Source organism: Lissotriton vulgaris, chromosome 8 (genome assembly GCF_964263255.1).
Source record: "Lissotriton vulgaris chromosome 8, aLisVul1.2, whole genome shotgun sequence".
NCBI classification, from domain to species: Eukaryota; Metazoa; Chordata; class Amphibia; order Caudata; family Salamandridae; genus Lissotriton; species Lissotriton vulgaris.
Window position 1 is genome coordinate 1,225,813,200 of NC_141696.1, and position 25,460 is coordinate 1,225,838,659.

At 47.7% G+C, this 25,460-nt stretch overlaps 1 protein-coding gene across 3 annotated transcripts in view; it reads right to left on the reverse strand.

Annotated features, from left to right (window-relative positions):
• Positions 1-25,460, reverse strand: part of PDS5B (PDS5 cohesin associated factor B) — a 772,490-nt gene that overhangs the window by 399,473 nt on the left and 347,557 nt on the right. For all 3 annotated transcript variants that reach the window (XM_086935125.1, XM_086935124.1, XM_086935126.1), the window contains exon 15: positions 11,257-11,305. In XM_086935125.1, coding sequence (XP_086791251.1) covers positions 11,257-11,305 — 49 coding nt within the window. The remainder of the gene's footprint in view (positions 1-11,256; positions 11,306-25,460) is intronic.

The window sequence follows — 25,460 nt, forward strand, 5'->3', positions numbered from 1 at the left end:
GGAGGTCATGGCTACTTCGTAGGCTTTGAACCATTGCTGGATATCATCGTTCCGGTAATATTCTCTGACAACATCCTTGGGGATGTGGACCTTGGGGTCCGTAGTGACAGGGGGCTCGGGTGCCCGGGGACCCCGAGATCTTTGTTCTGCCTCCGAATCTCTAGTTCCTTCAAGTTGCGCTCATGCTCGTAGGCTAGTTTTTTCTCTTCCAGCTCTCTCTGTCTCTGTTTCTCTTCTCGCTCCTCTCGGAGCCGTAAGTGTTCTAAAGTTATTTTTTGTTCCGCCAATTTGAGCTCTCCATCTAAGCGAAGTCGAGCCAGTTCCAATTCGTGGAGCCGGCTCTTCTCCCGTTCCCGGGCCTCCTCCGGCGAGAGACCCGGTCTTCTTTCTTCTGTAGGAGCGGTGCTTGTTTCGGTGGTCTCGAGGCTTTGGTCTTGGGGTACGGCCGTACCCGACTCCGCCCAAGATTCCAAGGCGTGTTTGAAGTCATCTTTTGTGCTCAGTCCTGTGGTAGCAATGCCCAGTTCTATGCAGAATTGTTTTAGTTCTCTGTGGCTGTATTCTTCCAGTTTTTTCCATCAGGAATTTTTCCGTTGTTCCACTCTCTTTTGTCGTCATGGTGGCTGTGTGTGGTGGGGTGAGTTACTCTCTGTACGATTATGCGTCGGCTCGGATCGCGCCGCTGGCCACCAATGTTAGACGGAGACCCGGAGGGTCGGCTGAGTACAGGGGGAGAGGCCTCCGGTGAGGGCCGTCTCCGGTGATCGTACAGACAAGTAACTTCCCCCCCCACAGATGGACACCACACAAGGATGAGTTCTGCACACTTTATATAAGAATATTGAGGCAAGGTGATAAACGATACAGTGGGACCAGGACACGAGGATCCTGCCAATTCTAGTCTCTGTAGGGAAAAGGGGTAGCGGGACAGTCTTAGCACCGGTCCGGTACGGGAGCAGCAAGAGGTGAAGCTCACAATCCTCGAGCTTGGGGGTCCGCAAAGATGGGCCGCGGCAGCGCCAGCAGGCTACGAAGATGGTTCGAGGAGATGAGGGCCGCGGCAGCGCCAGCAGGCTACGAGGATGGTTCGAGGTGATGATACTCGCGGCAGCGCCAGCAGGCTAGGAAGATGGTTCACGACGAGGAAGGCCGCGGAAGCCCCAGCAGGCTAGGACGATGGTTCACGTGGAAGAGGGCCGCGGCAGCGCCAGCAGGCTTCGAAGATGGTTCACAAGAAAGGGCCGCGGCAGCGCCAGCAGGCCTCCAAGGATGAGTTTGTCTCGGTGTCTCTCGACTCCAGGATACAACTAACTTCCTGCTCTGGAGCTGCCCCAGTTATAGGTCTGGCCTCCTTTGATGTCCGGACCCTCGCACTTGGAGGTCGGGAGGTCCGGGATGAGGGAGTCCAGACACCCAGCAGGGGGGTGGAGCCAGCGCCCGGGGAGGCCGGGGGCGATCGACACCTGGCGGAGGGGAGCCATTGACACTCCTTCTCCCATTGACCTGCCAAGTGGTCTCTTCACCTCCTGGGTGGAGGGTGGTGCCTCGATGTCGGGGCCTGGCCGGGCCCAGGGTTGGGGTCGAGCCGAGGCCACGCGGCCTTGTCGTGTAGTGTCCAAAGATGGCGGCTGGGCCGGGGCAGTGGTACTGACGGGGGCCCGGGCCAGCCGATACTGGGGTGTTCAGGAGCTGGAGTTCCGTTATGGACGGGCCGCGGGTTGCCCCGGTGGGTTGCCGGGATGGTTCTGGTCTTGGATACAGGGAGAGCAGGGGTCCGGGCCCCGCCATGCGGGGAGGGAGCGGGCCTTCCACGAGGGCTGTCCAACAAGCTGCATTTCTTCCTGCGATGGTCTCATCTTGAGGCATGCCAGCGGAACTTAGTTGATTGTAGAAGAAAATATGCCCAGTAGCAATTTAAACAGCCTCACTGAAATATACTTTTTTCTTGAGATTTTGTGAGCCAAGTCTGCTAGTCTCCTTTGTCTTTCCTGGAAGAAAGCGGCTTTGTTTGGAGTTGTATCTAGGTTGGCTCCAAAACGGCAACCTTTGACGGGGAGTAGTTGAGGATTTTCGTCGAGTTAGACCCAGCTTGAGAAACCATGACAGGTAGGCTTTCGCAGCTCTGGCAGCTTGCCTTGAAGTTGAAGCTTTTAGCAGCCAGTCGTTTAGGCAGGGGAATAACTGATGACCTTGCTTCCTCGGAGTGGCTGCTACCAGGGCCAAACATTTGGTGAATATGCAAGGGGCTGACTGGAGGCTGAATGGGAGGATTCTGGATTAGTAATGGGTACCAGCTACAGTGAAGTGGAGATGTGTGGGGTTTAGGATGAATGAGGATTTGGAAATATGCATCTTCCAGGTCTAGAGAGGTCATGAAGTCTACGCTGTACAGGAGGTGAAGGATGTCCGAGTGAGTAATCCTCCAAAAAGTTTGCTTGCAAAGGAATGTGTTTATCTTTCTGTGATCTAGGATGGGTCTTCCCTTGATTTCTTGTGTTTGACAAAAAATTGGGAGTAGAAAAGATGAGGAGGCGTGCTCCCCTAAGTGGATTGTTGGGTGGTCTTTCTGTAAAATCCAGGGGATGGCCATAGATATGAGGTCCAATACCCATCTGTCTACCGTGACGCTTTTCCAATGATAGAGGTAATTGACGACAATCGCACCCACGGACTGAGAAGGTGGTGGTGTAGCTGATAACTGGATTTTGGTCACTGTTTGCGACCTGTGTCCCTGCACTAAGGTGGTGGCATTCTCGGAAGGGTCTTGTTTAGAGAAACCCGCTGATGATGGTTTGTCTGCTGTTGGAACACGGACCAGTATTGGGGCTGGTAGGACTGGTATTGTTGGGAGCCACCTTGTAGGTTGATAAACTTCACCGACATGCCCCCCGAAAAGGCAACTTCTTGTACTGGAGGTTGCCACAGGATTTGGCTGTGTCAGTGTCCGGCTAAATAGCAAGAAGAGGGTCATCAATGGGCTTGCCAAACAGTGTGTCTCCATCATACACCATGTCAAGGATATTACATTTGACTTTGTGCCTAGAAAATGGCACCTTAAGCCATCCCTGGTGCCTTAGGACAGCTGCGTGTGCCAGTTAACAGAAGCCGGTGTAGGCGATGTCCATGGCACATTCTATAATCTCAGAGGATGTACGCTTGCCTTCCTGTAAGATCTTCTTGGCTTCACATGTTTTTTCTTCCGGTATGAGGTCAATGAGGGAACTGATATCTGATCACATCTGCTGGTCATAGCTGCCCAGAATAGCCAGGGAGTTGGCCGCAAGAACTGTGATGGTAGAAATGGTGGAAAACCTCTTGCTGATATTGTCTAAACGCCACTGTTCTTTGGCTGGCGGCGCAGATATAGGAGCCAACAGATTATTGGATCTACGTTATGTGCTTGAGAAATGACAATTGGGTTTGGGGTGTCCTGTCAGACATGCAGGGGAATCCTCTAGGGCCCTGTATTTCTTGCTCAGCCACCACTTTGGCAGGTTTCTTCATTATCTTTACACCCTCTCACCAGACCAGTCAATATTGGGTACAGCCCGGACTGTCTGTTTGTTCCATGAAATCATCAAGGTCTGCTTAAATGATATAGGGAGGTGGTTACTTGGTTGCCGCTCTTTACAACAGGTTATGAAAACCTCTGATGGCGAATCGACAGGCTGTTGAGGAGGTGGGGACGGTGTGAGTATGATGTGGTCATCCCAGTCATCTAGTGGAGACGGAGGCTCGGGAATCTCGCCTTCCTCTCTGTCGTCATCAGATGATGATGGATCGTCCCTCGGTGGTGCTGCTATATGGGAAGCAGGCGTCATTTTAGGAGTGGTGGAGAGATAAGTGCTGGAGTAATAGCAGACACTTTCTTTGGTGATGCCACTGATTATTTTTCAGGAGGTTGCAGAAAAAGGTTCCTGTAGTCAGTGAGCATAGCCTGAAGATCCGGGACCAAGGACCTACGCCAGGCTTCTTAAACGAGTAGTTTGTGAGCTACTGGCAGATCTCCAGCTACCTGTAGGTAGCTCTCCTGCGTACAGCATAGCCTAACAAATTAGAAGCTTTTGCCAGGTTGAAGTAATATATGTATACCAAAATTGAAAAGAGTGCAAATGAGATACAATTGTGTATTTTCAGAACTCATAAGCTGATGTTTTGAAGAAAATTACAGGTTTTGTAAAAAAAAAAAATCTAAAGATGATATCGGAGTGATAAATCAGGCAGCATATTGGAGACTTAGGACTAATTTATTGTCTTGGTGACAGGTTTGTTACAGCTATGTTTTTTATTCATTACCCATGTAAAGGAGTTCCAAATTGCTACATTATTTTTTACATTACTGGAGGCGACCCGATCTATGGCACGGAGGTGTTCACTGCTTGTAATTTTGCATGGGGTTCTTGCTAATGTAACCTTGTCTGATATGCTCGCAATTACAATTGTAATAACAGTAGCTCAGGATGGTATTCATTTAGCACAAGCAGCTCTTGTTACAGAAAAGGTTGGAGACTCCTGATCTAGCCACTTGTACATCATCCTGTCTAGGTGAAGTATCTGAAGGGCTCAATGTCTCTCAGTAGGAGGAGGATACTAGCCTTGATATTACCGTCTTTCTTCATCAAAGTCATCACCTTCACCCTAGCATTTCAGGTGCAGCTCCGAAGGGCTGTCAACTGGGCCGAAAGGAATCATCAAGGTCCAGTAAATGGCTTGGAGGTGGAGGTGACGCTTTGCTGGGCGAAGTACCTCATGACCTAATGAGGTCTTGAGGACTCGAAAAATCATAAAAAGTTTACTAGACCTGCAGGTCTAGTAACTTGAATAATCTATTCGACCCAACTGTAATGTGCTTGACACGTGAACTGTTGTCCAACTGTGTGATCCTAGGCAAATATGTTGTTTTATGGAGTCGCCTTTATCTTTATTATTACTTAAGAGAGCACCTTCAAATATGCAAGTTCACTTTTCCTGCTGTACAAAAAAACTCTGTTTACTAGACTAAATGTTTTCTTCATGTATAACTAGAATCAAGCCCATATATAGGGTACACATGATCCCGGGCTTGCCTCTTAGTTCACTAATAGCATTGTCATCTGGGCAGGAGCAGTAATATTAATTCTCAGTTCATGTTTAAAAACAACTTTTTTTATAAGTGATGTGGCAGTACACTGTCATTTACAGATAGCATATTTCCCATTGAAATGGTAATGAAACTTTCCTACTAAGATGCAGTTTTACTAATAGCGCATAAACAATGTTTGGAAATTGGGTTTCAGTAAAAATGTTTAAAATGTGCACATCACCAAGTAGTGTTCTCATTTGTTTTGATCCTATAAAAAAATAACCATAGAATTACAAAAAGGTGTCTTTATAACTAGTGAAATAGATTTTAAATGTTTAAACAGTTCACTTATTAGCTATTCCAGTCTAGTCTTAGAGAGAAGGCCCGACATCTTACAGCCTTTCATTTAATATGCTTTGCACAGTTCAATTGTCACAGTTCACTTTACAAAATCCTCGAACTTTAGTCAGAAAGAAAAATAAATCTAGGAAGACAAACTGACTTTTTACCTCTGTCTCTCAAAGCGGAGCAAATGTGAAAAGATCAGATTTAAAGGCATCTTTATTGCTCATTCGCTTAGTGAGCAAGCAGAACACCTGTTGTCATCTCGCCAGAATGGGCGAATAGCCTCTAGAAATCGCTTCTCCTGATTAAATCTTGCTCGACATTGCAAGTGGGCGAGTGGATTTTTTGAGCCCTGTAATCTTGATCCTCGTCAGCAGTGGCATCGAAGGTGCTGTAGTCAAAGCAATGTAAGTATCCTTCACTGATGATGTGCCACTCGTAGATGGATTCGTCATTGTCAACGGGATCGCGTCAACTTGATCTTAGTTGAGGACGCAATTTTCCTTGAGGAGTTGAGAGCATATATGGAGGATGTTGTCGTTTTAGCCATTGATGATCTCGATGATGAGAAAGTTGTAACGTCGTCGTTGACGATCTTGCTATTGATTTTGGGTTCGACTGGGCCTTGTCGCCGACGGGTCTGAAAAGGAGGCATGATAGTGATTTCTATTCCAGTTAGAAGGCCTAGATCTCTGAGGAGAGTTGTTTTTGCTTCTCCTTTTTCTCAGAGTTCTTAGCCTGATGAGAAGTCTTCATGGATTTCCTGCTCTACTCAGAAGTCCCTTCATGGGACCTTGCTCTCTTGTGAGACCTAGAAGAGGTGTCGCTGTCTTCCTCAGAAGATGTTATCTGAGGTTTGCCTTTTTGAAGCCATAAGAGCAGCCTCCCTTCCCTGTCCAATGTTTTTGAGCAGAAAGAGGGACAAATCTTGCACTCTTTTACTTTGTGCTGGGGGTAGATTCAGTAACAGCATTCCTTGTGTGGGTCATCAACATGTACCCTTTTCTTTCCACAGGTCTTACAAGGACAGAAAAGGCCTTTTCTGTCAGACATTGTAGTAGTAGAAAAAGCGTTCAATATCTTTCTTGAAGAAATGAGAGCAGAGCTCAGAGAAACTCCCTTCACACACGATGTGCAGTGAAAAACTGAAGGAATCAGCCTCTTTTGGGAGTGTTCTAGAGGATGCTAGCACCATAGGCAAATAAACTGATGGCCTAATGCCATTACAGCCTATGATGCTTATACATACTGTTTTACTATGGTACCGAGGGACTCCCACTTCGACAAATGAGGAATGGTTCAAGCATGTAAATCTATGACTGATCCAATACTGGATAACACTGTTTTGCTGTAATTTGTGGATGGGCTCCAATGACCCATGCTGGGGCATGGATAGGATGTTGGTTTTGCAGTGATCGACCTGGTGACATACTGTTTTGCGTGGTGGTAGTCTAAGTGGTCTGTGAACAAACTTAAGCACCTACCCAAATCAAACCAAATGAAGTACTTATCTGATTAGATGGTAGCCCTTTCTATGTAGTAGCTGTAAATCCTCCTAATTAATGGTCCCAGAGGGCTGGGATGGAGTGACAATGTTGTGAGTGCGTGTAAACTGTCAGCAGCATCTTGGCTTGTCCTTCTGCTTTGTTTGGATGAGACCCCTTTTCTTGGGTAGTTGTAGGGTATGTGAGGAGCCAGATAGGCTCTATAATCTACTGGAGTATTTCTGCTAGAGATATGGCACTTGCTGCTGTTGGGAGCTATGGGCCTGAAATATCTCCAGAAATAAGGGTATACATGTACCTCTGGACTCCTGTAAATGCATTTGTCTCTTGTACTAGAGTGATTTTGACTTGGCTTTGTTCTTGCCATCCTTGTTAGCGTGAAGAATAGTCACCCATATGGCAGATGCACAAGGCCCCATCAAAGGTCATGTCTACAATTAACACAATTTTGAACTTCAGAGCAGAAAGTGGTGCATCTGACTCTTCTATGTCACCCAGGGACCACTGCTTCCACCAGCAGCATAAAACCTGTAACTGCTACATTCATTGATCAAAAAAATCATTGCAACCAACACTACTTCTCAGAGAATGGCCTGTTCTTTCTCTCTGTTTTCCCCTAGATTCACAGGTTTGGTGAAGATGGCTGTAGTTGTGTTTGCTCCGAAGGTGGTGGCTGAGGTAGTTGAACAAGAACAAAGAACCTTGAAAAAGAGTCAGTCATCATGCAGTGATGAGTGTTGATAAGGTCAGTATGAAGTTTGAGTATTATTTGAGATTATAGTGTAAGTATCCATATTCCTAGTTGATATTCTCTTTGCCCTGGCAATATAAGTGACAGACATGCTTACTCTGGGAAACCTTGTCGTCATGACCCAGATCCTGACCTATATCACCATCATCGTTAGTCTTCCTATTCCTAAACTTTAAGTTTAAATTGTCTAGAACTCCTAACGATTCCAAACTGACCGTCATCCAGGGAATTCTCCTCTGTGTCCTGTTGACAACATCCACAAAGGATCTTGGCTTTACAAGGAGCTTTAGAATGCATGTTTGACCTGATGTTGCAACTTCTTTGTGGCCTGCAAGGAGTACTCTGCAGAAAGCATTATAAGGTGGTCAACTGATGCCATCTTATGGACCACTCATTATCTATGTTTTCATAGATTTCTTGCCTACAAGGCGAGCATTTCGAATGGACTTCTCCCTGAAATGTGTGCTTACTGCACCTCACCTAGCTGCCTTTTAAAGCCGCATCAAGGCCATTTAGGGTTTTGAAAAAACATTTCTGCATATCTTGCAGTCTTTTTGAATAATGTTTTGGATAAAAGCAGTACACTGACTACATGTGGCGATTCCTGAGAGAAAACATGCTTCTTCCCGCAGGACCTGAACCAAAGCTTCTTTGCAGTCCATGCCACAAAAACACAAACATTACATTGGGTCAAGCTTTACGGATAGAGAGCTTAAAATAAAAGGAGCTAGAAAGAATGAAGTAATCCAGTGGAAGAACATGATCAGAGAGGAAAATCCTGGAAAAAAATAACCTAAGAGGGCAGAGCTGTGAGGGACCTCCTTCCCCCAACCATGTGTAGTACAAATCTGAGGGATGGTGGAATCTAGGGAGAGTGGAGTTCAAAAGACTTTCACCTCATTGACAGGAGTTTGACTTTTTTCCAATACAATACTTTACTACTATAGTGACAATGTATAAAACCTTTCAGGCAGCGTTTAGTCTCATGAAGCTATTATAAAGCTAAAGTGAGACTTCCAGCTTGACGAGGATGGGTTCAAGCATGTAAGTCTATAAAAGACCCAATGGTTAAGTGCAGTAGTTTTGAAGCTCAACAAACAAGTTGTTCATTATCTTGGTACATGTTGATTGGGCTTGAAGATTATTTTCTTTTTTCATTAAAATTAATTAAAATTAATATTTTTACACTGGGAAAGACTTACACAAAACATTACTGGCAAATAAACACATAAAGGGGCATTGTTGCACAAATATCTAAAGCAACACACACCAAACAGGAGATGGAAAACTATCAAGTGGAGAAAGAGACAACAAAAGAAGAGGTAAAGAGGAGAACAGTTAACTGGGAGTGTGAAAAGTACAGAGATTCCTGAAATGTTCAGGAAATGTAAAGAAATTAGGACACCAAATGTATATTATTGGTGTCATGATAACCCAAATCAGTAAGATAACAAATGGAATAAGATAGCAGTTATAGGTGGGCCAACCGTTCTTACCAGAGAATCAACATACAAAAATACTAAGGGAGATGGGACACTGGAGAGGCGATAAATTCAGAGTTCCTCAGGGGCAGAGAATAAAACTTTACCAACAGCACATGCGGCGGTGATCCATGCACACCGCATCGAAGTGATTCTCTACCCCTACCTTTCCGATACATTGTGCAGGATTGTTAACCTTTCTGAAGACTGTAAATGTTAGCCACCCCGATCCCAAACGATTGAAGTTAGGAAATGATCTAAAGGTAGCTATGGTGAGAAGACTTTTTAATTAAGAGGCGGAAATAGGGGCTAATTTGGGGACAGATTAAGATAAACATTTTCCTGAGTATGATCAGAATATAGAAGACCTGGATTTGGAGGCTTACACCCTAGGCTAAGTGTGGATTAAGTCACAAGCTCTTGTGAGAGCTTCACATTCCGCTATCCATCAGAGCTCTGTACTGCTTGAACACTACTGGATTTGGAGCAGCTATTCCTCACCAGAATCTTGGTTCAGGGCGAGGAAAGTTCTGGTTTATACTATATATACCTGCAGATTCCTCACCTTTTGAATATTCCCAGGCGTCGGAATCAAAGCAGAAACATTTCAATAGCTTTCCACACCGGTAGAGGCGCTGGCTCCACTTTTGCACTAGATGCGACACATTAATGAAGTCACTGGAGTCCCAAAGTCCCCCCACGGCACCCGGACATCAGTGTCCCATCCAGTTTGCACATGGACTTGAGGTGAACAAAATGAGAATTACATCAGTTGAGTTAGGAGCAGTAAATTTGCTAGTATTGAGACCTTATTAAAATAGTTGGCTTAGTAACAAGCCTGAAAAGGAGAAGAGGCGGTGAGGAATCTGCAGGTAGATGCAGTATCTACCTGCAGACAAAGTATCCAGGAATACCAGAACGATTGTTACCCGAGATGAGTGACCTTGTCTTCTGATGGATGCTTCTACCTACAGATTTCTCACCTTTTGAACACATTCCCAAAGCAGTACCTAACTAGGAGGTGGGTGAAGGGCTGGTTAAACTAAAAGGTCCTGAAGACGGACAGAGCGAGTGAAGTGACATTTACTTCACACTTCCGTATCTAAGCAGCAAAAATTTGAAAGGGTCAAAGCATAACATATTTTGATGCACAAGATAATCCACCTAGTCAGTGTTCTCTTGTGCACTGCCTTGGCCTTCATCTTGCCTGCGTAGTCAATAAACATCTGGAAATCCACTCTTGGCTCCGTAGTTCTGTCGACATAGGCTGACCACAGTCCTAGTGTCTAGTCTACGAAGCCTCTCTTTGTCCTTTATAGGATGTGCAGGAGGAAAGAAGGCTGTCAAGGTGCACAAAAGCAGTCCTGGTTGTGAGAACAAAATTGTCAGGAAAGAAAAGCCATGAAAGGGAGCTTGATGCCAAGTGCCTGCGACTCACAAACACGCATAGCTAACATGATTGCTACAAGACAAATGGTCTTAAAGGTAACCAATCGCAACTGGCAAACGTTAAGAGGTTCAAAGGGGAATTACATAAAGGCTTGAAAATAAGGTTGACGTCCAACTGAGGCATTATGAAAGGAGGAGGGAGCAATTTGTTGGTGAAGCTGTTCAGAAACCTAACTATTGAGGACTTTTAGTGAGCCGGCTTGTCCGGGAGACATAAAAAAGCTGACAAAGCCAGCAATTACCTCTTAACCATGCCCACTGCAAACACTTGTTGTGCCAACGAAATGACAGTGCAAAATATCAGAAAAGTGGGTCTGGAGAGAGTCTACAAAATTATCTGTACTCCACTTGATAAACTTGATCCAACTCTCCATGGAAGGTGAGGAATCTGCTGGTTAAAGTATCCATCAGAAACAAGAATCAGGACCATTTGAATAACTTCTTCTGGAATGAGATCCCAAATATATCCAACCCATAAAATGATGTAAATAGCCACAACGCATAGTTGAGGGAAAGTAAAGTGTTTGGTCTGATCAGACAGTTTGACCAAGTCATCTTAAGTCTTTTCGGCCTTTATGGAGACTCATAATGATACTGTGCACTGAGCTTCACCAAAGATCATAACCTAGAATTAAACCTATGAGCAGTAGTCAATTTACTTACTTGTTATCACCATCACTTTTGAGAAGATTGCTTTACTGCCACCATCTGTCTGAAAAACACAATAAAAGATAATTGAAATATCACTACAGCCGTATTTAAACGTAAGATAAGGCTGATTTAGGAAAAGGAATTCCAGAAGAAACTATAGACAAAAATGCCAAGCCCCATAAATCAGAAGTGCAGATAAACAGTTATATAAACATCTTTTATATAGAGCAACCTGCTTACCACACAAAATTGAATTAATAACATCACAATGCTTTATTGATTGATCATACCATACACTTAAAATAGCAGTGAAAGTGCTGACCTAATCACAAGATCATGCATGATGAACAAGTTACTTACCTTTGGTAACAAGGTTTCTGGTGGATTACCCTATCTAACCACAAACTCCTCCCCGTTAGAATTTTCCCTAGGCATCGGACAAGTTACTTACGGTCAGAAGCGCCTTATCTGGTAGAGACTCGAGCAGTACCAGTAGGTGGTGTCTATCACTTCTGTGTCGACGCCGACTGCGTTAGAAGTGATGTCACGTGTCTTCAGAAGCCCCAACTTGGTGTACTGACATCAGTTGTTTTGGGATTATACCTGTGCCAAAAACGTGGAGCCACTTTAACCTCTTCAGCGCAGCGCAAATTTTCGCGCTGTGCTGAAGATTCGAAAAACGGGTGTGGTCATGACGGAACGGTTCCTTCATCAGCACAGCCCAACAGACGCTGATGACGGAACCGTTCCGTCATAAGCATCAAAGGGGTTAAAGAACAAGTTACTTATCTTTGAAAATGCCTTGTCTGGTATAGACTATCTAGCTGCAGATTCCTTACCTTAGAATTATCCCTAGGCGTCAGACTGGATCCGGAAATGTATTCATTAACAGTAACCCTGAGCGCTGGTACTGTTCCATTCTCAGTCTGTCCTGGTGAGGTATACCCTTTTCACTCCTCTTTTTGGTCTCCCTTCGTGTAGAACCATAAGGAAACACGCATTTGCAATGGAATAGGTCTCGCATTTGCCCGAGTGTGAGCTATTGCATTGTAAATGACAATGTCTTTCATCTATGTGTTTTGAAAACCTGCAAGTGGTGTGTAAACTTGTACTTTGTGCTTATCGTCATTGTGTACAAGAAGCGGGGCTGGCAGTGACTGCACTCCTTTTACTGCCACCCTTCCTTCTCGTAAGCAAGGACTATAAGTATTTTTGCACCGCTTGCAGGTTTTCAAAACACAATTAAAAGGCATTGTCCTTTACAATGCCAATAGCTCAAACTCTCGTAAATGCAAGACATACTGCATTGCAAATGCTTGTTTTACAGAGTTACGAAGAAACTTTCTAATACTGTTAAACAATAAGCTGCAAACATCCAGGTTCTAAGAATCGGTTACTATCCAGTAACAAATTACCTGCTCAGTTTTGGTTATGTCCGCTAAGGCTATTAAGAAATGGACTGAACCGCCCTTTTCTGAAAAATGGTTCAGGTACCCATGTGCACACGATAATGAAGAAGAATTGTTTGCATTAGCTTCCTTTTATCCTCATCTTCCATAGGTTATGTTTTATCATGTCTCATCCAGTCATGTTGTGTTATGCAAAGCCATCATTCACGTAGCAATGCCTTTAAAGAAACAACTTCTAAAGCAGCTGAACAAAAAGCTGGACACGTCCCTCCCAGGTTCACAGAAGCAAAGTTAAACTTGTTGCATGCCCACGCCCAGCTATGTGTGAAACACTTCCAGAGGCACCGCTCTATTGGTAAGAAATCTGCATGTTATTAATTAGAACCAGTAACCCCAGAGGCACCACTGTAAAAAATAACTCATGGGTGAAGCCCTGCATCATCTCACTGCTGGGGCCTTGGTTCAGAGCCTGGTCTGCAACTGTCCAGTGCCGCAGGCTAACACCACCAGGCAAAGGCCACGATCCTGCCAGCAGCAGTAAAGTCCCAGGGAAAACAATGAGGTAGGATGAACCAAAGCCAGCAACGTAGCCCGCAGTGGCTTTGGCTGCTATTTAATGGATCTAAGATATAAATTATGCAACGTATAATCTTATGAGAATGCCTAATGCTCTTTGATCCTGGATACTTCTCGCACTGCTGCATATAGACGGAAGGTTACCCGAGGCTTGCTGCAGGTAGAAGGTTTGATCAGGCCGTCTACACAGCTGCCTCCACCGCTTCCTCTCATTGTAGACGCTGCAGTACACACATACATCTGGAGAGTTCTCTTGTTTGTGGTGGAAGCTGAAACCTTAGCAGCCAGTTCGGCAAGCCCCCACTGCAAGGCTCAGTTTCTGCAGACGCTGCAGTTAGTGTGGATGCTGTACAATCCACCCAGTCAGCGGCCTTGAAGCTTTGCTCCTCGCCCCTCCTTGTCACTCCTAGCACTTGAGAAAAAAAAAAAAAGGTGCAGCCTGCATAGTGAAAGCGGGCGCTGCAACAACAATAAAAAAACATGGATTAGTTAAGTTGGGCAAACTAACGTTATTTATGGGGGGCGGAGCTTGCCGGCGACCGAGATGGCCGCTTGATCCCACAGCTCCGCCGAAGCCGTGCTACTATCCTGATTTATCCTAGCCCAAAGTGAGATTGCAGAGTCCTCTTGTCCCTCCCTGGACGCTTTGAGTGTCGGAGCGTGCACGGACCGGGCCCGACAGCGGTGGTTGTCCCTGGGGAAGAGTGGCGAATCCGGACTGGAAGGCGCGAGGCTGGGCCTCAAAGCACCGCTCTGGAGTGGTGAGGGATCCGTTGTGCGTCGCGCTGCGTGCGGCCAGTGCAGGCGAGGAGGGGGTCGGACTGCCCGGCGGCTGCTTCGCCGCGACTACTTTAGTGCCCCCGCCGCATCATACTCTGGTAGGAGTGCGTGCGGACAATACTCGCACTACACAGTGGACACTGTTGGTTGCAAGGCTGATACCGGACCTGGTCTACGCGCCGCCACTGATCCCGGCCGCCAGGCTTTGCAGCCACAACTTTGCTGTGCAAGGCCCTGCCCTTGATTCAGAAGTCCCCCCGGGGCGCATTTAGAGCCGCCATTACCTGCGAGGGCTGGGGTGTTCAGTAGGGCTTCGGTCAGAGACTGATACTGGCCACATTGGAAGGCGGCCCTGAAACTGCTGCGGGGTGCGCATCCCCCCCCCCCCCCCAAAGAAAACAATCCTCCCAACAACAGCCCGACCTAAAAGAACCACAGGTCTAGTAACGTAACTGGAGGCATGGGCTGCCGTGAGCCACTCTCTCTGACAGGGCGAGTGCAGGGGGCCAGTGAGACGGAAGGCTGAGCAGGAGCGTCAGGGTCTGCACGGACGGCACCTATCCGCCGGCAAGGTGCTGCTACTGGACGCACTGGGAAGGGCTGACCTACAGGATTGAACACATCAGGGCCTCGCACTGGATTTGCGTACTAGGCCTGTGAGCACGCGCCCTGAGAGGCAGCTGGTGCGCGAAAAAGTCTAACAACGTGGATTCCGACCCCAGGCCTTGACGCGACACCGCGAACGCAGCACAGTGATCGGAGACCCTTGCATGATGGGCAAGGGCGATAAAACGCAGAGTAAACTTCCCTTCTCACAGAGGCAATTGCAACACCGTGAATCGCCGGTAGCAGACAAAGAGTTGGTTCGACGAGATGAAGAGCAGACATCAAAGCCCTCCTGTTAGCAATGGAGAAGGGATTGCAGACGAGCATATCATCGCTTGGCACAAAAATAGATGCATTGACTTATAGAATGGACCGTATGGCGGAACGCTTGGATAAGCACGCGGAAAGGCTGGACATGATCGAGCGTAGAGTATCTGAGGTGGAGGAGGCCCAAATGGAGTTAGATATGGGACACAAAAGAATGAACAAACTCATGCAGGCCCTCCTAGACAAGACTGAGGATTTGGAGGCCCGCTCCCGCCGCAGTAACCTTCGCATTACGGGTCTGCCGGAGACGACTTCTAAGGGCCCTATGGAGAATTTCGTAGAGGGCCTTCTTACCACTCTGTTGGGCGAGGGCGTGTTCTCGGCAATGTTTGTGGTTGAGAGAGCGCACGGCATATAGGGACCTCGCCCGGGTGCACCCCTACGAGCCATAATTGCGAAACTCCTCAACTACCGCGACAGGGATACGGCCCTACGGCTAGCAAGAACGCACAAGTCTCTGCAACATGAGGGTTCAGCCATTTCACTGTTTCCAGATTTCACCACCAAGGTTCAGGAAGCACGGAAGCCATTTGTCCCCTACAAAAAGCGGTTGAGAGAGATGGGTCTAGACTACGCGATGCTCTACCCCGCGAAACTCAGGGTCAATCGACAGGGGCAGTCACATATCTTCACGGACACACAAGCATTGCAGAAGGCGTTGAAGAACTGGGCGAGGGCCAGGACTAACAGGTCTGATGAAAATCACGAGGAGGACGAGACCAACAGCCGCCTGGATGACCAAGAATAACGACAGCGCAATGAGAGGCGAGGGGGCCCACTGCTACGAAAGCCACTCATGTCGTAATGTGATTCCCCTATTGCTCCCACAGAGACATACCACCCTCAACGGTGGGGAGAACTCGGACCTCGACACATGGGAGGTAACTTGTGTTAAACATTGAGAGGGGGGGGGTTTCCGGTGGGCGCCCAGCGCTTGTGACAGACCCGTGGGCGGGAGAGAAGACATGGATTAATGCTGGACATATTTTGGTTCTGCACTCCTCACTTTGGTGCACGACACATGGTGCGGCGGGGTTGGGGGAATAGGCCTAAGAGAGGCGACATGCATCGTTAGTCCGCATAATCTAGCAGGCGACTTCGGTCCTAGCGCGTATTGCACCACAGGGTATTTCATGACCCTATTGAAAGTTCGGGCAATGGGAGGTGGGGGGGGGGGAAGGGGTTCGGCCAGGCCAGGTTGGGGGAGGTCGGCTGTGGGAGGGGGGCTGGTATGGGTTCGGGACTTAATGTTGTAAGGGGGGAGACTATGAGAGAAATGTTGTTTATTCTGCCTGTTTGCTCTGCCTGCGGTGGTCCTGATGTGTCTGCGGGCATTTGCCGAGCTGCATTGCTGATGAGATGGCTGGTGCACATGGTATAGCTGTGGAGGGGGAGCCGGGAACGCTCAGAGCTGTAACTTGGAATGTGAGAGGTCTAAAGTACCATCGTAAACTCAGAAAGGTATTGAATTATTTGCAGCGACAAAATGTGGACTTGGCACTAATACAGGAATCTCACCTCCCGCTCACAAGTAAAATGCTTCTTGGTAGAGGGCTGGTGGGAAACATCACAATAGAAGGGTTCACAACTCATTCTAGGGGAGTATTGACATGGGTGAACCCAAGATCGAAAATGACATTAACCTCACTGAGAGCGGACCCGGAAGGCCGCTACTTAATATCTAGATGTGTGGGGAAGGGATATGACCTCATTGTGGTTAACGTGTATGGGCCTAATTATGACTCCCCAGAGTTTTATGACACCCTTGCTCAGCACTGCAGAGAACATGCCACGGCTCAAATGCTATGGGGGGGGGGGGGTCTTAAAACCTGGTTCTGGATCCGGAGTTAGACAGTTCAGCGGGCCCACCACGTAGACCTTCTGCAGCTGCATTGAAAATACTAACTGAGATGTTGACACTAGACTTAGTGGACGTGTGGAGACGCAGGCACATAATGAGAGGTGGATTCACACATTATTCGGCCTACTAAATTAACGTAGGCTAGGTCGACAGCTTCCAAACAGTTTGGGAAGCGTTTAAAGTGTGCATTCGCGGAATAGCCATGTCCAAACACTCGAGTGTCCTCAAGGCTATACAGCAGAGGCTACAGCACTTAGAGAAGGAACTTGCCGAGCTAGAACGGAAGCAGCAGGGAGGCCAGGATTCAAACGTGTCGGAGGAATTTAAACACCTCATAGTAGAATATAACGAAGAGGCGGATAGGGAAGTCCAACACATGGGGAAATATGCAACCGGCCGGACGTACTGTGAGGGAGAGTGCCCCGGCTCTCTCCTAGCCAGACTGCTGAAAAACAATTGACACCCACAGGTAATACCGGAACTGGAGACGGCGTCCGGTGACACACTCATGGAAGAGACTGAGATAATAGACTAATTCAGCAAATATTACTCAGAGCTCTACTCGACTAGATCGGACCATGTTGAGGAGGAAATTGACGACTATCTGAGCTACATCAAAATGCCTTTCCTCTCTAACTTGGACCGGGAGTTCTTAATGCTGCCCATACATAAGGATGAGATATTGGAGGCGCTGGCGGGAATGCGCTCGGACAATGCCCCTGGAGCGGATGGACTCACTGTGGGCTTCTACAAAGCGTTTAAGGATAAACTAATCCCACACTTGTCCACATTGTTTGATGACATCTGTGTTGAGGGCAGTATGCCACGCTCTATGAGAGAAGCGTTGCTTGTGACCATTCTAAAACCAGGTAAACCCCCGAATACATGTGCCTCCTACAGGCCGCTGTCCTTCATGAATGTCGACGCAAAACTGTATGCCAAAGTCCTGGCGACTCGCTTAGCGTTATTGGCCCCGGAGTTGGTAGCGCCGGAGCAGGCAGGATTTATCCCTACCAGGAACCTTACCTATAATATTCGCACTGTGCTGGGAATTCTGCAGCATGTCCGTCAAGATACGAAGGCCATAGCCATCTTCCTTGATATGGAGAAGGCCTTCGACTCAGTAGAGTGGCCATTCATGTTGCGGGTCCTCCGAAAACTGGGACTTGGCGAGCCGTTCTTGCAAATGATAGGAGCGCTATATCACCAACCTACGGCTAGACTCCGTATAGGCGACCGGGTCTCGGACCCATTCGAGATCAGTCGTGGTGCTAGACAGGGCTGCCCGCTCTCGCCGCTCCTCTATGCGCTGGTGGCCGAACCGCTGGCGTGCGCTCTTAGGGAGTATCACTGTAACGAAGGTATAAACTTCCCAACTGACAAAATTGTCACCTCGACGTACGCTGATGACACACTTCTGTATGTCCGAGACCCAGAGGCGAACCTAACATCAGTACTGAGGGAAGTGGTCCGCTTTGGTGCGCTTTCCGGAGTTCGCATAAACTGGTCTAAATCCGTGGCGTTCCCATTGACCCCAGCGACGGTACGTTTTGAAATGGAATATCCATTGCAATGGACGACAGAACCGATTAGATATCTCGGAGATATGATCCACTCTGACCCAGAGATTCTCATGAGAGAAAACTACGGTGTTGCATTCAGTAGGTTCGCAGATGACGTGGACGCCTGGTGCAACCTCCCTTTGACATTGATGGGACGTATAGCCATTATGAAAATGGTCGTCCTGCCCAGGTTCTTATTCCTATTTAACAACATACCAATAGTTCTTTCGAAAGCCTTCTTCAAAAACCTGACGCAGCTACTGATCAGACTTGCTTGGGGAGGTAAACAGCCGAGGGTGAAATGGACAATACTAACGCTCCGGTATGAGCTGGAAGGGCTAAGTGCCCCAGATATGGAACGGTACTACAGGGTAGCGCAAGCCTCCCACTTACACACGTGGATCCACGGAAACACCAGCATTCCGCATGTGCGCTTAGAAAGGCTTTTTGCAGACCCTATTCCGCTACCGGCCACGGTATTCAAACCGGTGGACCGCAGAGTTGGCATGCTGGACTCGATTGCAACCACTAACCATGCATGGCACGCTCTTCTGCAGATACAGGACGGTGTGTTATTATACTCCCCTCTAGTGCCGATAGAATTGGCATTATGGATTGCTCCGGTGGCAGAGAGGGGAGTGGTCAGTGCGCTACACAAGATTGGCATAAACACAATGGGAGACTTATTTTTAAATGGCACGGTAAAAACATGGGAACAGACTGTGCCGCCACCTGGCGAGGCCCCTCTCTTACTTCGCTTCCAATATCATAGAATACGCAGTGCGTTATTTGATCTCTTGGACCCGGATCTGGCGGAGTCGCCGAAGGTACCGGAACTTACTTATGTTATCAAGACCACCTCCCCCAATAAATTAGTCACCAACTTATATAAAATGGGCGGTACCCACAGGGAGCAACAACTATCGAAAGCAAGAACGGCATGGCAGAGCGATCTGCAGGAAACAATAGATGATGGAATGTGGAAATACTGCTGCGCGGGCACCAGGAAACTGTCTCTCAATGGACGACACAGACTAATTCATTTTAAGTATCTCTGTGGGAGGTGAGGTCGGATATACAGACGCGGAGGCTGAATATATTGGCGAACAGCACTTTTATTGTCAGGCAACAAGGTTTTAGGTTTCACGACAGGGTCTGAACTTCCACACGCGGCACCAAGTTCTCCAAGGTTGAAGGGGTCGGCCGTTGTAGGCGATTCTTCTTCTTCGTCCGAGGGTCGTTGTTCTTGGGGCGACCGCGTCTCCGTGGTGTTGATTAACCGGAGGTACCGAGAGGGAAGAAAAAGGGACCGTCAGTGATCTGGGTGGTTCGAAACCCTTGCTCCTACACCGTAAAGTAGTGCACGAAAATCGGGTACAGTGAAGGGGAGTGCGTAAAGGTATTGGAAGTGGTGGGTAAGGAAATAGGGAGTGAGTGGGTATGGAATAAGGATAAGAATGAAGTGGGGTTGAAGTCATAGACCAAGGCCCTAATCCCAGTCCAGTAGCTTAGGTGAAACAGTGGGTATTACTCTATTACCAATGTCCGTTTCGTAGTTCCCTTTACAAAAATCCACCCGCCACCCGCAATGTCCTCCCTGCCTCCCACCTCCCTTAACACACAACAGTTTCCCCAAAAGGGCTTCGGTTCAAAGTCACTCACCGGCCCCGCCGTAACTCTCCTGAGTCACGGCACGCTCTCCAGCCTCCTCCGGGGGACACCACCACTCCTCCGTCCAGCGGTCTTCGGTTTCCCCCGCCACTTCCTCCAGGTCAGCAACGCTGTCTTGACTCTCGGCGTTCAGCTCCGGCTCCCGGCTCCGAGATTCAGCGTCCTCCTCGTGGTTCGTCTCTGGTCCCGCCTCCTCGACGTTCTGCGACGACCCCGTGTCCTGTGAGGCGTCTGTTTTTATTCGTCCATTGTTCGTAGCACCTCCTCTAGCCGTTGCCTCACGCTGTGGAAAGAGAGGAGAGATATCGGTCTTCGTCCAAGTTTCAGGTGAGACGGAATGTCGCCATGGCCGAGCAAGGGTATCTGGGCTTTGTAGTTCCGCCTTAACAGGGGTTCCGACCCGATCTTTCTCACATCCCCTTTCCCTTGGTGTCCTGTTACTAGGGTTTCTGTCCTGAGGATACCTGGATAGGAAATCAACATTCCCTTGCTCTGACCCTTTCCGATGTTTCGTATGAAATCTGTAGGGCTGCAGTGCCAAGAACCATCGTAATACACGATCGTTGTTTCCTTTGTTGCGAGATAACCATTCCAAAGGGGCATGATCCGTGAATAAAGTAAACTCTCTGCCTTCCAGATAATAACGCAGTGTTTCTATGGCCCACTTAACTGCCAGGGCCTCTTTTTCAATAACTGCATAATTCTGTTCTCTCGGAAACAATTTTCTGCTTATATATAAAATAGGCTGTTCTTGTCCCTGGTGAGTTATTTGTGAGAGCACTGCTCCTAATCCCTGATCTGACGCATCTGTCTGTAAGACAAATGGGAGAGAATAGTCAGGACTGGCTAGTACCGTTTCAGACGTTAGGGATCCTTTTAGAGTTTGGAAGGCTCTAAGTATGTCAGGGGTAGGATGTTTTAAACGCTCCTCAGTATTGGAGTTCTTTTGCAGCAGGTTAGTGAGAGGCGATGCAATTTGGGAAAAATTGGGAATAAATCGTCTATAATATCCCAAAAGCCCCAAAAAGGCCCGTAGGTCTTTCTTGTTTTTGGGAAGTGGAATCTGGGAAATAGCTGCCAGTTTGGAATCTTGTGGTCTTATCATTCCCTCTCCCAAGAGGTATCCCAAATATTTCACTGTTTGGGCTGCTAGATGGCTTTTTGATGGATTGATTTTCAATCCATTTTCTCCTAGAGTGCTTATGACTTGCTTCAGGTGTTGTACGTGTTGGTCCCATGTCTCACTGAAAATGACGATGTCATCTATATACGCACCGGCATATTTTTCGTGGGGGCGTAATATACAATTCATCGCCCTTTGAAAAGTAGCTGGTGCCCCGTGTAAGCCAAAGGGCATGACCTTAAAATGGTACAATCCCTCTGGAGTGGAGAAGGCTGTTTTTTCCTTATCTTGGGGACGTAAAGGGATTTGCCAATACCCTTTACACAAGTCCAATGTGCTGATGTACTGAGCTTTCCCTATTTTTTCAATCATTTCATCCACTCTTGGAAGGGGATAAGTGTCAAACTCCGATAACTTGTTAACCTCTCGGAAGTCAATGCAAAATCTGACCGAACCATCCGGTTTCGGTACCAAAACAATTGGGGACTTCCACTCACTAGATGATGGTTCGATAATATCCATTTCCAGCATCTTCTGGACTTCCTCTCTTATGGTTTGACGACGGGCCTCGGGTATCCGATAGGGCCTAAGTCGTACCCTTTTACCTACAGGGGTTCTGATGGCATGTTGCACTAGGGTCGTCCTTCCTGGAGTTAAGGAAAACACTCCTCCAAGGGGAGCGAGATTCTGCATTAACTTTTCTTTCAAAGGGTTTGGAAGAATAGTGTCAATACATTGAGAAAATAGAGGTACCTCATTCTCAATTTGGGAATTTAGAACAGGTTGAGGGCCTTCCCATTTTTTTAGCAAATTGATGTGATATATTTGTGATGTACCCCGGGTCGAATCTAGCTCTATCCTATAAGTCACAGGAGTGACTTTCTCTGTAACTTTATACGGGCCCTGCCATTGACCCAGTAGTTTGTGGTCGGATGAGGCCATCATTAACAAAACGAGGTCACCCACCTCAAATTTTCTCTCTTTTGCCTTTTTGTCATATTGTTTCTTCTGAGCCGCTTGTGCCTCTTCCAGATTATTACGGACAATAGTCCGAATCTGACTCAGATGTGTTTTAAGTGTGGATACATAATCCACTAAGGGCTTTGCGTTATCGGGTTCATTCTCCCACTTTTCTTGGGCCATGTCCAAGAAGGTTCGTGGCTGGTGTCCATATAGTAGTTCAAAAGGTGAATAACCTGTACTTTTCTGTAGTTTGCACCGTATGGCGAACAATGCCAACGGTAACATATCCTCCCACTTTCTCGTTTCGAGTTCTAACAGTTTTTTAAGGGTTGTCTTAAGCGTAGCATTATACCTTTCAACTAATCCGTCAGTCTGCGGGTGGTAAGCCGCTGTTCTAATTTGATGTATGCCTAGTTGGGTACACACTTGCTTCATGACCTTGGATATGAATGGGGTTCCTTGATCTGTCAGGATTTCTTTTGGAAACCCCACCCTGGAAAACACGGTTATCATTGCTTTGGCAATATTAACCGCATCTGGCCGTCGTAAAGCAATAGCCTCAGGAAAGCGGGTGGCGTAATCCACCAACACCAACACAAACCTACACCCACTCCTTGAGGGTAACAAGGGCCCTATAATGTCCATACCTACTCTGGTGAAGGGCTCTTCTATCACCGGGAGTGGACGCAAGGGGGCACGGGGAGGTATGTAACTACTGTGTTTTTGGCATATGGGGCATTCCCTGCAATATTTTTTTACCTGTTGGTAAATCCCTGGCCAGTAGAATTTCTCTAGGATTTGTTTCTCAGTTTTGTCCGGACCAAAATGTCCACCTAGCAAGTGACTATGTGCCAGAAACATTACCTTCTCTCGAAATGGGGTGGGTACTATTAACTGGGGTTCTTGTGTAGGATTTCCCTTCCTATATAGTAGCCCATTTTTCTTAAAAAAATAGGGACCTACATGAAGGGGATCTTCCTGTTCTAGTGCGTTCTTCCACGCCTCTTGTAGAATTGGATCCTCTCTTTGTGTGGATCGAAAACTTCTGTCGGTTTCCCAAGGATTATCTTCAAGTATAACAGGCAACACGATAGGTGGTTTCCCTTTTTCTATTCTTCTCTGTTTTCTACTCTTTCTTGGTTTGGATTCAGGCCACTCATGTTCGTCTGCATTGGAAAAAGGAGCCTCAGCCCACCAGTCTTCTCCTTTGTGCTTATCATATGCTAGCATGTGAGACAGTTGGGGATAGTCGATACCCAGAATGACTCTCTCCGGTAGATTAGGGATCAGCCCTACTTTCAGGGGGGTTCCGGGGTCGTTGGTGTGTTGAATCGTAACCTGGGAAGTTGGGTATTGTTTAACGTCCCCGTGTACACACCGAATAGCCACCATCTCCTCACTGGGTACTACTCTGGGTTGAAAATCTTGGGGCCGAACTACGCTCTGTCGACAACCCGTGTCGGCTAACGCCAAAGTAGGCTGTCCATTCACTTTCACTTCACAATGATAGGGTGGCAATGGTTCTCTCGGGTTAGAACAATAGTAGTTCCTGGCTATTCCTATTTCCATTGGTTCCTCTTTTTGGGGACAAAATTTAGCAATATGTCCCATCCCTCCACAATGGAAACATTGGGGTCCCGGGTTTGGTGGTCTGAACACTGGGGTGGGGATCACAGGTCCAGGTAAGAAAGCAACAGGATCTGGTTTTTTAGGGGTAGAAGTACGAGCCGGTCTGTGATGTCCCGGTCCGGGGTTTCTCCACTGGGTATCCTCTCTGCCCTTTTGAAGTTCTTGGGCCCTGTTATAGGCACTTGCAATTTCTACGGCAGATTCGAGGGTCAACCGTGGTTGTTGTCTAACCCACCTCTGTATTGGAGGATGAAGAGAGGCCAGATATTGTTCAAGATATATTTTTGACATGATACCATCCTTATCCGAGGTGGCCGGCTTCAACCATCGGTCAGTCATATCTTTTACCCTAAAGTACAAGGCTCGGGGTGTTTCTTGTGGACCCTCTTTTATCTGACGTAACTTTATCCGATAGGACTCATCGTCCACCCCCAACCTTTCCATTATGCAGCGTTTGATATCCGCATATGGTACGGCCCCTTGTATGGTAGCCGCTTGATAGGCTGCTTGCAGATCCCCTGAAAGAAGCGGCCCCAAATACTGTCCCCATTTGTCAGCAGGCCATGCGGCGGCAGTAGCTATACGTTCGAAGTTCGTGAAAAAGAAATCGGGGTCCTCTCCACTTACATATTTTTGCATGACCATGGAGGGCAGTGTGGTAGGACCTTTTTGATTCCCGAGTATTTCAGCCAACTTGTCCATGGCTGCTTCATGTGTTTGACTCTGTCCTGTAAGGACTTTCTGCGTCTTCTCTCGGTCTTCCTCTACAACATGTAAGAACTTCTCCATGACTTTTCCCAAATGTTCTTGGTGTTCAGCCATTTTGGTGATTGCAGCCTCCATGTCTCCGTTGGATCCCACTTCTGACACCACTTGTGGGAGGTGAGGTCGGATATACAGACGCGGAGGCTGAATATATTGGCGAACAGCACTTTTATTGTCAGGCAACAAGGTTTTAGGTTTCACGACAGGGTCTGAACTTCCACACGCGGCACCAAGTTCTCCAAGGTTGAAGGGGTCGGCCGTTGTAGGCGATTCTTCTTCTTCGTCCGAGGGTCGTTGTTCTTGGGGCGACCGCGTCTCCGTGGTGTTGATTAACCGGAGGTACCGAGAGGGAAGAAAAAGGGACCGTCAGTGATCTGGGTGGTTCGAAACCCTTGCTCCTACACCGTAAAGTAGTGCACGAAAATCGGGTACAGTGAAGGGGAGTGCGTAAAGGTATTGGAAGTGGTGGGTAAGGAAATAGGGAGTGAGTGGGTATGGAATAAGGATAAGAATGAAGTGGGGTTGAAGTCATAGACCAAGGCCCTAATCCCAGTCCAGTAGCTTAGGTGAAACAGTGGGTATTACTCTATTACCAATGTCCGTTTCGTAGTTCCCTTTACAAAAATCCACCCGCCACCCGCAATGTCCTCCCTGCCTCCCACCTCCCTTAACACACAACAGTTTCCCCAAAAGGGCTTCGGTTCAAAGTCACTCACCGGCCCCGCCGTAACTCTCCTGAGTCACGGCACGCTCTCCAGCCTCCTCCGGGGGACACCACCACTCCTCCGTCCAGCGGTCTTCGGTTTCCCCCGCCACTTCCTCCAGGTCAGCAACGCTGTCTTGACTCTCGGCGTTCAGCTCCGGCTCCCGGCTCCGAGATTCAGCGTCCTCCTCGTGGTTCGTCTCTGGTCCCGCCTCCTCGACGTTCTGCGACGACCCCGTGT